The sequence below is a fragment of the Podarcis vaucheri genome (assembly GCF_965113315.1).
Source record: "Podarcis vaucheri genome assembly, chromosome: Z".
Lineage (NCBI taxonomy): Eukaryota > Metazoa > Chordata > Lepidosauria > Squamata > Lacertidae > Podarcis > Podarcis vaucheri.
This window is the reverse complement of record NC_138758.1, coordinates 5,113,792-5,130,453: the sequence shown is the minus strand read 5'-3', so window position 1 is coordinate 5,130,453 and position 16,662 is coordinate 5,113,792. Positions and strand designations below refer to the sequence as shown.

General features: G+C 45.4%; 1 protein-coding gene across 1 annotated transcript in view; it reads right to left on the bottom strand.

The window, feature by feature from the left end:
* The window catches only part of LOC309523428 (transmembrane 9 superfamily member 2-like), a 57,082-nt gene that overhangs the window by 20,204 nt on the left and 20,216 nt on the right, over window positions 1-16,662 (bottom strand). Inside the window, exons 7-12 of the mRNA XM_082207256.1 lie at window positions 16,133-16,244; window positions 14,739-14,818; window positions 13,377-13,485; window positions 9,632-9,764; window positions 7,054-7,173; window positions 6,088-6,145 (exon numbers count right to left, since the gene is read on the bottom strand). Coding sequence (XP_082063382.1) covers window positions 6,088-6,145; window positions 7,054-7,173; window positions 9,632-9,764; window positions 13,377-13,485; window positions 14,739-14,818; window positions 16,133-16,244 — 612 coding nt within the window. The remainder of the gene's footprint in view (window positions 1-6,087; window positions 6,146-7,053; window positions 7,174-9,631; window positions 9,765-13,376; window positions 13,486-14,738; window positions 14,819-16,132; window positions 16,245-16,662) is intronic.

Genomic DNA, 16,662 nt, shown 5'->3' with positions numbered 1-16,662 from the left:
CTATGGATCAGCTGACCAAATCTGCGCTGACCATTGGAGCGCGCCAGGAGGCAAGAGCCTTGGAGAGGCGGGAAGGGAGAGGGGAACGTTGGAAGGAGTTACGCATTCCAGACATTCCTGAGCCAGCTTTCCCGCCGGCAGAGCCGATGGAAATCGGAACAGCCCGCGCGCGCGCAGTTTCAAAGCCCAGTGAGGGGGCGAAGAAGGAGGGAAAGGGACCCCGGAAATGCTATCTCTGCCAACAGCCAGGCCACTTTGCCAGAGTCTGCCCCCAGAGGAAGGAATGGCAAGGGATGGTGGGAACTGTTGAGGGGGAAGAGCAGGGAGAAACGGAGCAGGTAAAAGCCAACGCCTGGTTGCCAGCAGGGCACTGCAGCCAGGCCAAAGAGCAGTGAAAGTGCCCCTTCCCCAAGTGCCAGTGCCAGAAGCTCCTCGACCTGCTCTAGTGATTGAAGTGTCGCTAGAGTTGCAAAATGGACACCCCCTAAAAATAAAGGCGCTGTTGGACTCAGGCAGCTCCTGCAATTTCATGAGCAAGGAGTTTGCTGCTGAACACCAGATACAGACTATCCCCTTAAGCAACCCCCTGCAGGTGACCACGATCGATGGCAGAGAACTGTTGGGAGGAGGCGTCAGCTTGCAGACCATCCCAATGATAATGAGGGTGGCAAGGCACACAGAACTGATAGCGTTTAATGTGGCCACCTTGGGAGGCGCTCCCATTATTTTGGGAATGAGCTGGCTAGCCCTACATGATCCGCTGGTGGGCTGGCATCAAAGAGTGGTTTCCTTCGGTTCCGCACATTGCTTAGAACACTGCAGGGGGGAAAAGGGGTCAGCAGGGGCCCAAGCCACCCTAGCAGGGACGGAAGTGATGGAGAAGGGGAAGGTGCCATCACAGTATGCTGATCTCAGCGACGTGTTCAGCGAGAAGGAAGCTGACCAACTACCCCCGCATAGGCCCTTTGATTGCCAGATCAATTTACTCCCTGGAGCACAGCTTCCTGTAGGCAGGTTGTATGCCATGTCAGACAGGGAGATGCAGGAGTTGCGAGCGTTCATTGACAAGAACCTGAAGAGAGGCTTCATCAGAGAGTCCAAGGCAGCGGGGGGTAGCCCAGTGTTTTTTGTGGATAAAAAGAACACGGACAAGCCGAGGCTGGTATGTGACTTTCGGGCCCTAAATGCAGTGACAGAGCCGGTGGCTTTTCCTATGCCCAGGATTGATGATATTTTGACCAGGGTGCGAAAAGGAAAGATTTTTACAAAGCTGGACCTAAGGGGGGCGTACAACCTGATACGTATAAGGAAAGGGGATGAATGGAAGACCACCATGTTCACCCCTTTGGGGGCATTTGAATATCTCGTTATGCCTTTTGGATTACAAGCAGGCTCCGCGTGTTTTCAAGCCTTTATAAACCATGTACTGGGGCCTTTGCTCTACAAGAATTGCGTGGCCTTCTTAGATGACGTGTTGGTGTATTCGGAGAATGAGGAGCAACATGTGAGAGACGTCAGAGAAGTGTTGAGCAGGCTGCAAGCCAACAGACTGTGGGTGAAACTGGAGAAGTGTCAGTTTCATACCAAGGAGGTGGAATTCCTGGGGTACCGCTTGTCAGACAAGGGGTTGGCCATGGACCCCGGCAAGGTTCAAGCGGTGCTGGAATGGAAAACACCCAAGACTAAGAAGGATGTGCAGAGGTTCCTAGGGTTTGGAAACTTTTATCGTAAGTTCATCCGAAACTTCGCTCACCTGACGGCGCCCATCACGGACTGTCTCAGCAGCAAAAAGAAGTTTGTTTGGACGGGGGAGGCGGAGCGAGCGTTTGAGGAACTGAAAAAGGCCTTCGCCTCTGACGAACAACTTCTACATGTGGATTTACAAAAAAAGCTGAGGGTCGAAACAGACGCTTCTGACAGAGCCATAGGGGCGGTGCTTCTTCTGCAGCCGGGGAAGGAGGGGTCCGAGTGGCGACCGTGTGCCTTCTTTTCGCGAAAGCTGAACAAATCTGAGAGAAACTACACGGTGTACGACCGGGAACTTCTTGCGATTTATGAGGCCTTCCGGAGATGGAGGCACCTACTAATTGGTGCACAACAGAAGGTGCAAGTGCGCACGGACCATAAGAATCTAGAGTATTGGAGAACTGCGCGAGTGCTCAACCAACGGCAGTTGAGATGGGCCCAGGAGTTCTCCAAATTTAACTTTGAGATTTGTTACGTACCAGGCCCGGAGAACGTTAGGGCGGACGCTCTCTCACGCAAACCTGAATATTTGGAGGGAGAGGGTGCACCCGAAGAGACCCATGTCATTCCCGAGGATCGCTGGGTGTGTGGGGCGGCATTGGTGGGGCTAAGGGAACTGATAGAGGGAACGGTGCAGGATGAATATGCCCAGGACAAACTCAGGGGTCTCAGGAGGGAGGGAGACAAACCCGGGGGTTTTGAGGAGAGAAACGGGGCGTTGTACTACAAGGGAGCGTTATACGTACCTGAAGGAGAATTGAGGGAAAAGGTACTCAAGCAACTGCACGATAGCCCCACAGCAGGGCATTTTGGGCAACACAAAACCATGTGGCTGGTTACCAGGGAATTCTGGTGGCCCAAGGTCAGGGAAGATGTGCGGGAGTATGTGAGAGGGTGTGACCGATGTCAACGAGCCAAGGGGGAGAGGCGGGCACCGGCAGGTTTATTAGAACCACTACCCACGCCGGAAAGACCATGGGAGGCAGTGGCAATAGATTTTATGACTGATCTGCCCAGGTCCAAAGGGAAGACAGCCATTATGGTTGTGGTAGACCTGTTAACCAAGATGGCCCACTTTATAGCCTGCTCACATGCGGTCACAGCAGAAGAAACCGCTAAATTGTTTGTGGAAAATGTGTTTAGATTGCATGGTGCCCCTTGAGGGTGGTTTCGGACCGAGGGAAACAATTTACTTCCAGGTTCTGGAGGAAGCTCATGAGCTTATTGCATGTAGAGGTGAATTTTTCCACTGCCCGCCATCCAGAAACCAACGGGCAGGCGGAAAGAGCTAATGGTGTCCTCCAGCAATATTTGAGGTGTTATGTGAATGACAGAGAGAATGATTGGGTGGAGAAGCTGGCGTTGGCAGAATTTGCCTATAACAATGCGGAGAACGTGTCCACGGGAATGAGCCCTTTTTTGGCCAATCACGGGTGTCATCCCCGAGCCTTCCCAGGGGGGGAGGGGGAGAACTGGAGCGTTCCAGCCGCAGAACAGTTCGTTGAAGAAATGGAAGCGATCCATCGCCAGCTCCAACTTAATTTAAACAGGGCGAAGGAGGAATATAAGAGGCAGGCAGACAAAACCAGAAGGGAAGGAGAAAGCATTAGGGTGGGGGACCAGGTGTGGTTGTCCACCCAAGGGTTACCATTTAAAGGAGGTTGTAAGAAGTTAAGACCCAAAAGGCTGGGCCCATTTGAAGTCACGCAACAGGTCAACCCAGTGGCTTTCAGACTCCGGTTACCTAACCACATGAAGTTGCACCCAGTGTTCCACAGATCATTGCTGTCACCGTATATAGGGGACAGAGAGGGGAGGGTCAATAGGGGACCAGCTATGGAGGAAAAAGAACACAGCTACCATGTAGCGGAGATTCTCGATTCCAGGTGGAGGGGAGAGCAAGTAGAGTATTTGGTAATGTGGGAAGGGGAGCCGGAGTCGGAAAACACCTGGGTCAGGGCAGAGGATGTAGATGACGAGGTTTTGATTGAAACTTTTCATCAGAGATTCCCTCGGAAACCCCAGCCAATGGCGAGGTTCCGGAGGGAATACTTCGCCACCACCGACGAAGAAGAAGAGTTGGAGGGGTTCGCTGATTCCGAGGTGGAGGAGGATTCAGCGAGTCGGAACGAAGACCGATGGAGGGAAATGTTCGAGACGTCGGAAGATGAAGAGGATTCTTTTAGGGGTTTCAGCTCCTCACCGCCCAGAGGAGAGAGTAGGGGCGGGGGAGAGGGGGGCCCTGGAGGGGAGGTGGATGTCAGGGAACTGACATCGGAGGAAAGGGAAGTGGTAGGGCTCCCAGAGACTGGGAGAGAGTCAACAGCCAAAGCAGGGACCAGCAGGGGGAGCGCGGGGTCTCTGGAGGAGGATCTCAGTAATGCTGAGAGAGACGCAGCAGCCCAGGCAGGAAGCAGCAGGGGAGAGAAAGGGGTGAGAGACACTTCGAGCGAAAATAGCGGGGAGGTGTCAGAAGCAACTGCAGGGAGGCCTATGCTTCGCCGGAAGCTGTCACGTCGTGAGTCCAGGAGACGCGTTTCCGTTAAGGAACTTCTTTGCTGGAAGCGCTTCCGCAGACAGCCACTGTCGGACTCTACAAGTGACTAGAGCAGACATGTCTGAGGAGCTCTGTCACACACAGAGGTTTGTGGGGTCGCACAAACTCTGAAGGGGCACTATTTTAAGCACAAGCAGCTAATCATCCCCTGATAGACAGGTAGTGGGTATCTATATAGAACCCACTCAGGAATCAATTCAGGAGTGTGCTCTGACAGATCAGATGAGGGAGGAGGCTGTGGCTCAGCAGGAACATGAGTTGTTGGATCTGACGAATGAACCTGTAAAGCCAGATTTTGAGAGATAGAGTCTTGTTTGGCTTGGAGATGGGGGGCTGGATAGACCCCCCTATGCAGGGATGTTTTGACTTTTCAAGTCTGGTGTTGGGCCGGGAGGAGTTTGGAGTTGTGGGGGTCCTCAACTCTGGAGGGACCTTGAAACATGCTTTTAAATACCACATGGAGTTCAGTGTGGACTATGGAAAAGGGGCTGATCTGTCGAGAAGGGACAAAAACATTGTCAAGCTGGAGTCTCCATGAGTGAAAGGAGCAGAAGACAAAGTAAAGTACATGTATAAATATGAAGAAGATCTGCGGAAGGGAAATGGAAGAGACTTAAGGGCCTCGGACATAAGGTTACCAGGTTAATGAACTAGATGGATGGGATAGAAAGGACTGACAAAACCCGAGACCAGGAGGAAGAGACGTTGGATGAAGATTGGAAGAAAGTTTTTAAAAATTCTATTTAGGAATGTTTTCTAAAATTAATGAGTATTAGAAAAATGTTGGAACGAAATTATTTGGCTTTAGCAGAAATGTTAAAAAGAACTATGTAAGAATATGCTATGGTTATGAGAAATTGGTATAAATAAGATTTAAGTTTTAAGTTTTAGGGTTTTTTATGGTAAGATAAGGTTAAAATAGATTAAGGCAATTTAATGATAGAATATTATGAAAAATGGAAAGGATTTGCTGTGACAATCAACAACTAGAATACAAAAAAGGGAGGTGCGAGGAGGTCGATGAAATAAGATAATGACAGTTAAGGATTTGGGAATATTGGATCTGTTTTTAAATCTTTGCGGTTTATTTTTGCTTTCTGATTTTGATGTGCTATGTGTTTTGTTTTTGCTTTTTGATTTTGATCGATTTGTATTGTTTAATTGTTATTTGTTTTTTCTTGTTTCCCCCCCTCTTTTTTCTTTGTTTTTTTTGTAATTTTAAAATTCTCAATAAACACATATTTTTTTTAAAAAAAGGAATATCAATGCACTTACAAACATGGAGATCTGGTTCATAGCTACATGCACTCAAGAACATGGAAATGAAGAGGAGCTGCATGCGTACAACTGGATTAGATTACAACTGGAGTAACTGAATATACACACTTCTTCAGATACACTGAAACAGAAGTCACCAGACCCTTATATATAGTGGGAGGGTGGGGTGGGGTTTTTCTCAGGAGGGTAGTAGAAAACGGATGATTGACTCAGTGGGTATGGTAAACCTGCTGACGTCTGGTGTCTTCTGTTTCAGTGTATCTGAAGAAGTGTGCATGCACACGAAAGCTTATACCAAGAACAAACTTAGTTGGTCTCTAAGGTGCTACTGGACAATTTTTTAAATTTTTTATATATTTCGACTGTGTCAGACCAACACCTACCTGAATCAAGAACTGGAGTAACTGTCAGTCATGTGAGTAAGAAGCATAAGCCTTTGTGCATATTAACCGATTTGCAATGCAGATAATGAGTTTTATAAAAAGAAAGGTGTGAGGAATACTAACCCTGGACACAACAGAGCTGTCAGCAACACATTTGTCTTCCATTTTTCACCTCTAAATGCTGAGAAGAGGAGAAAAAAAGTAATCACTACATTTAACACATTTGAAGTAGCTGGAAGAAATTTATTTATTTTTAAGTCTCAATAATTTTAACACTAGATTGCTTACCATAGTACTATGAACTGCTTTGAATCTTCCCTGCTTATAGAATCTGAACCCCAAGGAGTGCTGATAACGATCCTCTGCCATAATTCAAACCGGCTCAATATCCTGTTCATAATTGACAGCCAGGATCCAGGAAAGCTTTTCAGGTTCTCTCCCCACCCTATGTACTTGTGTTACATTTCAAGCAAACCTCCCCATGTTTCACAACCAATTTGCAAAGGGTCATGAGAAAGAGAGAGGGCACTGCAGTTCAGAAAAGGAGTGGGGAAGTAAACACTGCTAAGAACACCATTTTCTTATTCTGTTACCTCATGGTCTTTCCTGTCCCTGCTAAACCAGTGAAAAATCGCTGGCAGTTCCCATTCTGCAAAGGCAGAAGAAAGGCTAAGAGATTTGACCTAGGACAGCCAATCAAGGGCTGGGCAAGAACCACCCTTGGCTTTCCACTTCCAAGTATGATCAGTGGAGGTGAATGGGGGCACTGCCCCCCCTCGCCCCCAGCCAGCCCACACTTGCCTGCCTTCCACATATAACCAACCCAGGGGGTGGTACTGTCCGTCGGCTTCCTTAGCCTCAGAGCTGCCCTTGTAGAATTCAGATGGGAGAAGCATGATTGCAAAACTAGATTCAGCAGGCTCTGCCAGTCATTGGCTCTAACTCTGCCTATCACTGTCCGCCTACTGTTCCCCCACCCCACCCCACCTTCCACCCTACCAGTCTCAATTGGGTATCACCGGCCGCTGAGCACAATCTCTGTGGTTTCAACAGCCTGGCAACATTCCATTACACAAGGCTTGCACTTACTTTTGTACATCCGAGCAGATACGTAGCCTGCTGGGGTCCCCAGCAAGACCCACAGCACGACGGCACAGGTCATCAAGGCCCCCCTGTTGGCTGGCGAAAGGAATCCAAGGCAGGCAAGGACTGAAAGTGTCAACACAGAGAACAAAAGTGTGTTACAGAAGAGGTTCCCTGGTGTAAATTGGTGCAATGTTCCAAAAATGCAAATGGGCCCCCAGGGTTGAAACTTTCAAAACATGGGGGAAGACATTTCCTATTTGTCCAGGCATTTAGATCTTGAAGTATATGATTTTCCAAGATATTTACCAACTGCTGGTTTTACTGTATTTCAACTGCAATATTGTGGCTTTTAGTGGTGGGATTGTTTTCAATCTGGTTGCTTTATTGACCTGCTGTTAGCTGCCCTGTGCTCTATAAGGGAATAAGGGCAGGATATAAATTAAAAATCATAAATGCGCCCACCCAAAATCGGAATGTAAGGAGTTGCCTTATGCTAGTTCAGACCATTGGGTCCATCTAGCTCAATACAGGTATCTCCCCACTAACGTAACAGTCAACGTTCCTGGGTACCGTGCATATACATGAAATCGCATTTAGTGGGGAAAACCATCTAAGAAGCCAAACTCCGCCAAACTCCACAACAATCTCTCCCTCCTGACTTCCTTTCTCAAACTTCAACTCTCCACAGGCCTCAAAGGTCGATGCAAAGGCTCATGGGGTCAAAACTGTAAAGGCCTCTGAGATTGCTACCCATTTCCCCACTCTTCTCATGCCATATTTGCAGTTTTCCTGCTCTTTTCGGGCTGTTTCTGCCCCTTTCCAGCCATTTGTCAAAGAGAAGAACAACTACCAGACTTTTAGAAGACATCTGAAGGCAGCCCTGTTTAGGAAAGCTTTTAATGTTTAACAGACCACTGTATTTTAATATTTTGTTGGAAGCTGCCCAGAGTGGCTGGGGAAACTCAGCCAGATGAGTGGGGTATAAATAATAAATAAATAAATAAATAAATAAATAAATAAATAAATAAATAAATAAATAAATTATTATTATTATTATTATTATTATTATTATTATTATGCAGTTTAAAACAAGTTATTTAATTATTTCCTGTGCCATACTTGTACACAGCTGTGGGGAGATAGCAGCTCTCCAGGATTTCAGGCCGGGGGCGGGGGGAGTCTTGCAGCCCTGCCTAGAGACATAAGGGGGGCTTCTGCATGCAAAGCAGGTGCTCTACCATTGAAATAAGGCCCTCCCCTCACCCACCAAGCTTTTGAAAGGGGTGAGGAACCTGTGGGTCTCCAGCTATCATTGGACTGCAACCTGTGTCAGCCCTGACCAATGGCTGGGAGTTAGGAGCCCAGCAAGCTTTTGGAAGGCCAGAGGTTCCCCATCCCAGTTTTAGAACAGCTTTATGTCCTGTGAGGAATCCTTTCCCCATGAGAATCACCTGACAAGGAAGACCCACCGCAGGACCCCAGTACTCTGCAGAGGCTTCTGGGACAAATGCATGGGAGCACTAGGCAGCCTCACTGAACTGCTGGGATGGCTCGGTTGGCGGAGCACAGAACTGCAAATCTCCAGGTTGCGGGTTCAAGCCCTACTCTGGGCAAAAAAGATTCCTGCATTGCAGGGACTAGATGACCCTTGGGGTCCCTTCCAACTCTACCATTCTGCGGTTTGAACTGTATCAGTATTGATAGCATGGCTTCTTCTGAAAGGGAAAGCCTGCTTGTCAGTACTGATCCTCCCAACCAAAGAACCCTTGGCAGGCTCCCAATGAAAAGAACCATGGAATTGTAGAATTGGAAAGGACCCTGGCAGCCATCTAAGTCCAACCCCCCGCAATGAAGGAATCTCAGCTAAAGCTCGGAGTTTCCTGAAACAACAAACAACGAAATACTCTGCCTTAGAAAACTGCACCATTCCTGTCTTTCTTTCGTGTGTGTGAGGGAAGGGTTGCAACTAAGCAATACACAGTGTTTGCTTTGCACAAAGAAAGCCCCAGGTTCAACCCTGCTGCATCTTCAAGTAGGACTGGGGATGCCTCCACCTTAAGCCCCTGACAGTCAGTGTAGACAATGAAGCTAGATGAAACAATGGTCTGACTTGGAATAAGGCATCCTCCAAGGTTACTAGTCCTCAAGATCTCAGTTGGTTTTGTGACTACTCAGCTCCACTATGCATAACTGTAGGGTGATGAGCTTACACATTTTTAAAAAAACAAATCTTTTCTCCTGATGGCTACTGCTGCTGCCTCAAAGTATCTGTCTTCCCAGTGGCCAGCTGTCCCCAGGTTTACACGGGGTGGAATTGCATATGCAAAACAGGCAGCACAAGAACACACAGGAAGCTGCCTTCTTCAGAGTCGGACCACTGGTCCATATAGCTCAGTTCAGTGAACACTGACTCGCAGCGGCCGCTGAGAATCCTTGTAGACAATGCTGAGCTAAGTGGACCCAAGGTCTGACTTGGCATAAGGCGGGTAAATATTAATAATATTGGTAATAACATAAACACACAGAAAGCCAGTATTGCATAAATAACGATGATGATTTCAGCCAACCTCCTGCTACTTACATAAGGTAATAAATGTCATTATGAAAATCTGCGTCCCTTGCCCCAGGAAGACAGAGAGCAGCATGCCCTTCCTGGGAGGCCTAAACACATCTCCATGGACCAGCTTCCACCCAAACTCCTCCTGGGCGTCCTCCTGTAATAACATCTCTTTATTAGGCATACATCATGCAACAGTGAATTAGTACAAGCCAGACGTGAAATTCACTTTCCTAGCCTGATTATCTTCCAGGTTTTGTTTCTGAAGGGGACTAATTGCATCAGCGTTGTTACTCACTGGTTTTACAACTCCCTAATGGACTGCTGGTTGGGGGTGGGGGACTTGCGTGCGCAGAGGATGTAGATATATTAAGAAACGCTTATCTTGAGGAGGAGAAACAAACATTAACATGCTTAGCTAGAGTGCCGCAATGTTAATTGATATTAAACAAAAGATCATGTTCAATTTAAGTGGTATCGCGAGCACTCAACGCATTTATCCATCTTTGTCTTCTGTTGCCTAACAAGCCAGTTTCAAATCTGACATGAAAGGAAAGGAAATACCATGCCACAAAACCAAGGCCTAGGTTCTATCAGGTGTCAACTCCTGTGGTTTCCACACACTATAGGCTGGCAACAAGGCAGCGGAATAAAACATGAAATCAAAAACACTGTTCCAAATCAAAGATGCTGTTCTGCACCCCCAACACTGCTGAAGCATTCGATTCCCTCTTTTTCATCTGGGGTTAGTTACTGCACCAATGTGACCAAATGTTAGCTTAAGTTCTCGAAACAGATCTTCGTGGCAGAATACTCCTTCCCCAAAACAAGTCACCCCTCTTTTCAGTCCATATTGTCAACATCCTTAACTTTTCTTCTTGTTCCCAATGGCAGAGAACAACACCTTCATGGCAAAGGTTTAGTGGCAAACTCCCTTTTCCAAGCTCAAAATTTCCTTTCAAATCAAACATTGTGTAATGTATCTCAAAGCACTCGGCAATGGGCATCTCCATTTCTGTCCAGTTAACAAAAGCCAGTCTAGAAAAAGGAGGTGCCAACACTCACTTAAGAAATAATTGAGCACATATTTTGCTGAGCCTCCATGATGAGATAGCTCAGGGGAAATTATTTTTAATATTTTTAAAGGGTTGTTCTGATACTGTTAAAAAAATGTGTTTCTAAGATGCCCCAATGAAGGCAATTCATCTTTCCAAAATGCACTGGGAGAAATAAAACACATTGGCAGTTTGCAAACATGTTTTTATTTCTCTGTGTTTCCACCTGTAGCAATGCATACATGTGATATGCCACATATGTTCATGGTGTATGCTATCTTTTTTTAATGGTGTACGCTATCTAAAGGCAAGGGAACCATGCTTGTTTCCCTTCAAAACGACAGTTCCAGTCAAAAACAAGTACATCAGAATTTCAATCAAATAAAATTCATTTTCTTAATCAACTGAGATGCATTCAGTCAGATGAGAACCCCACATCAAAATACCAGGAGTCCTCTACGCGCCAAAACAGAGGGTATTACCTATCTGATGGAATTAAAGAAAGTGAGGTGAACATTTTGGACTCATCCACACAACTTGCTTACTGAGCATCTGTCCACATTTACTGATCAGCAACTGGTTTGACTGGAGGCCTTTCTGGGAAGTGTGTGTTAGTCAACAAGCCACACAGCTATTCTGAGAGTAACTCCTCTTTCTCTAACAAATTTGCAGTTGGGGAAAACAATGAAATAGAAGCTCAGTAACTTTTCTTCACTTCCCTATCATTACCAATGCAAGCTACATTCCTTATTGAAACGTGGCCTGGGAATTGTTTCTTGCCCTCTGCAATCTTGTTCCTGTACTAAACAAAGACACTTTAGGTAGGGAAAACTTTAAGAAGGATGTTGACAAGCTGGAAGGTGTGCAGAGGAGGGCAACCAAGATGATCCAGAGTCTGAAAGCCAAGCCTTATGAGGAGCGCTTGAAGGAGCTGGGTATGTTTAGCCTGGAAAAGAGAAGACTGAGAGGAGATACGACAGCCATCTTCAAATATCTCAAAGGCTGTCACATGGAAGAGGGAGCAAGCTTGTTTTCTCCTGCTTTGGAGGGTAGGACTCAAACCAATGGCTTCAAGTTACAAGAAAGGAGATTCTGACTAAACATCAGGAAGAACTTTCTGACGGTAAGAGCTGTTTGACAGTCGAATCGTCCCCCACTGGAGGTTGTGGACTCTCCTTCCTTGGAGGTTTTTAAGCGGAGGTTGGGTGGTCATCTGTCATGGATGCTTGAGCTGAGATTCCTGCATTGCAAGGGGTTGGACTAGATGACCCTTGGGGTCCCTTCCAACTCTAAGATTCTATGATTCTAGGTACTCAGGCACCCAGCAATTCTTCCACCCTCCAAAGGTGGGCACTTTCCACAGTGTGGTGGGACACATTCTATTCTATGTAACCTTGGTTGGAATCTTGGGAGCCAAATACCTAGGAAGCTGAAAGGAAAAGCTTCTATGGGGTTGGTTAAGAATATAATTTAAGGTTCCCCAACATACAAGATTTAGGGGTCTAAATCACTGCTCATGCAGCATATCTGGGAAAGTTAAGCCATGATTAAACTCCCCCTGCAAAGAGACAATGCAGCAAAAAATATTTTCCCTAGAAACCTGAGACATAGAAAGTTCTTGCCGCACCAACACTGCTGCCTTTAAAGCTTGATAGTGTCTTGCCAGAGAAGAAATCAAATTACCTAAGCAAAGCATGAGAGCTGAGCCCCTGATTTGTTTCATATGAAGCAAGGCACTCCTCACCTTGGGAAAGCAGGATTTTTGTAAGGCTGTTCATTACTTCCAAATGACAGCTGATGGAAAGTCTGTATTTTGCAGACTTTTGTTTTAATTAGCTAAGTAAATACGGCCTATTTGCTTAAAGTTTTAAGAGCTCTTCACTGAGGCGGCCACAGGAGCCACTTCCCAAGCAGACCACCTATAGCTTTCTAGTGAGCCGCTGGGAAAATGGAAAGACAAAGGAAAGCAAGAAATGCCTGGCCTTTAGGAATATGGCTCCCAAGGAAGGCAACAAATGGTTGCTGCAGAAGGGGCAAGAGTTCCTCTGTCACCTCCTTCTCAGCTCTGCATCATCTGTTCTCCTTCTCCCACAAGACTAGAACTTGGGGTCTTCCAGTTAAGCTAAATGTTGGAAGAGTCAGGGCAGGCAAAAGGATGTACTTCTTTCACGGTGCAACTATGGAATTTGCTCTCCCTAGGGGTAGCCATGGTCACCACCTTGTATGTCTCTAAAAGATTAGAGAAATCAGTGTAGGTCAAGGCAATGAATGGATGGTAGCCATGTTGCCTAGGTTCCACCTCCACTGTGGAAGGCAGAATGCCTCTGAATACCAACTGCTAGGGATCAAAATTGGTGAGAATTGATGTTGCACTCATGTCCTGCTTGTGGGTGTCCCAGAGGAATCTTTCTGATCACTGTGAGAAGAACAGGGTGGTGGACTAGGTGAGCCTTGGGCCTGGCCCAGCAGAGCTCTTCTTATGTTCTTGTGTTAAGGTAGGGAGCAAAGTGCCCATCTTTTCTTTCCAGTTTCAACAGTTACAGCGGCACATCTTGCCCTCAACCGTGAAAGAGGACTGCTATGCTAGCCTCCAGACTTCACAAACCTACTCAGAATCCCCCTTGCTCCAAGGGGCCTTGCAGCACCGGCACATTAGTACAGCTCTGCCCCACCCCTCCATTTCAGAACTTAAAAAGGCACCCCATTTTACTTACCGAGGAGTCAATCTGGTTGTATCTTGCAATATCTTTATGCAAAGTCCTCAGAAGGATCATGGCAACCATTCCAGACAAGAAGAGCACAATTACAAGGGAATTCATTATGCTGCAAGTGAAAAGCAAACTCAAGAGATAGTAAACCGATCCCATGTGGCATCAGACACAATTCTTAAGTCTATGATGTGGCACTGAACACTCAAGTCCAGGGCATGCGATCATTGACAAAACTAGCAGCACTGCAAAAGTGATTAGAAACTTTAAATAGGATCAAATAGTCAAAACTGAACAAGGGACGGTGCTATGATGAACTGCTTGATGAAAAGTATTTTACGTTGGGTTTTAGGTTTTAGGTGTTGCCCTGAAATCTCCGGGCAGGACTGGGAAAGACTTGTGACTGAAACCCTGCAGACCTGCTTTATGACAGGCTCTTATAATATTTGACCTATGCCTTATAACACTACACTAAGCATTTCATGATTAAAATTTATGTATCAGAAGCACACATGCATATGAACTTCATGCCCCTTTGAACTCCGACACAAACCATGATTTGCACTAAACCGAGTTTACATTCTAACCCATGAAGTGGGTTTCCAAGCACAGACAAGCCACAGTTTGGTCATTTCACCTCCAGCTGCACATTGCAGATAGTATCTCAAACACCAGACACCAAGGGCAGAGCAACTTCCCAAACCATAGTTTGTTGGTTTGGATGTGAACAGCAAGCTACAGTTTTTCTTCAGCTGTGGTTTTCAAACATAGTATCAGATCCTAGTTTGTGGCCATTTACAAAGTATGGTATGTCAGGTGATATTTGTTCAGATGTAACAAACCACAGTCTGGTTTTTCAAACGTAGTTTAATGGTTGATACATGCTTACTTTGCACTGTGTGCCTCAAGACTGAGAAGAGGTTTCCTCTTTATCATCATTTTTTTTTTTTTAAGGTGATGGGGGAACTCAATCCATATTCACTGTGAGCTTTTTTCCTTAACAGTAAATACTAACTTCAGAGATAAAACTCCAAAGCAAATCACATGACAGCATTAAAAGAATGTGATCAACTGTAACATCTCAGAAATTCTCTGAAACGAGAAGATAAAAGTAAAATGTGCCGATTGCTTTTCTTCAGGATACAGAAGGCACATTCTTTGCATGAAACACAATACTTCGAGCAGCTCCCAAGAGGGCCAGTCCTGAGGAAAGTAAGTCCACAAATGAAAACATGAGACGCTGGCTGGCTTGAATGCTAGCTGCCTTCTTTCTAACCACAAGTTCCAATTCCCAAAAAATAAAGCAAGGTTCAGATCTTCCAAGTTTTGCTGCAAGCTATTTCTTTCAGAACTTTCAACATCTCTTACCTAAACCACTGGATGTTGGTATGGGGCATGGATTCCAAGATGTAGTCCCATCTCGAAGCCCACTTAATATTGTTGTTCTCCTGCATGGAAAAAGTATGAGATGAACAATGGAGCACTTCTCAGAAAACAAGTCTTCATGCATTTAATTATCACTGGCTAAACTAATCCACTGGGTAAGCTAACCTGGGAGTAGGTGCAACTGTGTCTGTTAGCACCAGAAAACACACCACTAGTTGTAACCAAAAGCTAAAAGGAGGTCTCAATCCATGTGCTCAAGAACTGTCCTTTTCTATAGTGAGGAATGTGCAATGGTGCTGCATAGAAAAATCTCTGATTGATAGAAGGGGGGCAGTACCTGCATATACTGAGTTCAGTGTGGACACTACTGCTACTGGTGCAAGGTGATTTACCTGTAAAAGCCGATACTCCCATAGGGCACAACACATCTTGTGCTTTTTAATGAAGTTAACGTTACATACCCAAGTTAAATTAAGTCTTCTTAAAAAGCCAAATATTGACAGGCAGTTCATTCATGTTGTCAAATTAAGAGGACCGAGTGGCTCAATGGAATGGTAACAGGATACAGAAGCTTGCACTTCAAGGTCATGGGTTCAAGTCACATTCCATTTGGAAGGAAAAATGAAAGTTGTTAGCCCATAACGGCCATTTGGCTGCCTGGACTAAAGCTAGCTAATGGTCTCCACCGACTTCCTTGCAATACAGGTGTCTTGCATCACAAAAACCTAACTTTAATTGCCACCCTTTGGGGTTAGTCTCAACACAGCTATTGGGATTGGAGCGGATATGGAAATCAAGCTACTAAGCCCTCTCTGCAGTTGACCATGCTGTGTCATATTCAATCAGGACTCTCCTCTAAGCAGGCTGTCAATCAGTCGTTCAGTGCCAACACCAACTTTTCATTAAGAGATTAAAGCAGAGTCATTCCTTCCACCCCAATTTGGATCAGCAACTAAATGCGTGCTCAATATAGGCTAAGCAACTAGAAGAGAAGGATTTGTTCCTTTGTGACGAAAAGGCTTCCAATCTCCCTTAGAAAAAAGTCCAAGATTATTCTTGGATAGCACATGGTATATATTAATCATAATCATGAAAAACAAGATCTATTTGGAGAAATATCAATCCACTATTTATGTCATTTGTAACTGAGTGCAGTGTATATTTACGTGTTCAACTATGGGATGTTTGTACGATTACTTATACTTCGAAAATAAAAAATGAACTACGTTAAACAACTTATAGGGGTTTCAGGCTAAATAGACAGCTAACTCTGAATTTAAAGTAAGTACCCAGGTTGCTCCCCCACTGCCTATAAAAACTGATAATCTGAACCATTTTAAGAAATTATAGCTGCAAAACATCTCTCTTGTACTTACTTCAAATTTCACAGAGTAACTGTAAATCAGATTCAGCTTGCTGTTAAACTCTGCAGAGATTTCCATGGGGGGGCCTTCACAAGACAAATTGTTTATATCCGTTTGTTTATAACTACAAAGATAAAATATAGTTTTATCACACATGATGATGCAAGAACCTTCGTTGCAATTTTTACAGATTCACTGGCATAGTGTTAAATGTTTTCGTTTTTCTGAATCAATTTGCCTGAAGTGCCAAGTGTTCTTCAGAGTCCAGAGACATTTTGTGAATTAAATGCACATTGCAAAAATTTCCCCACGAACAAAAACAATGAATATGGCTTCTGAGCACAAAAACAAGTCTGAATGTAAACTCCAGTGTTGTTTGGGGGCTTATTCCTTCAAACCACAAGCTAGCTTTATGCACCAGCCCCAAAACCCAGAGTCATAACACATGCTACTTCCCCCCCTCCCAAAAAAAGTTTATTAATATTAGCATTAGATACACTGCATGTAAGTGTCCAAGAACCAGGCATTCCAGCATACATGCC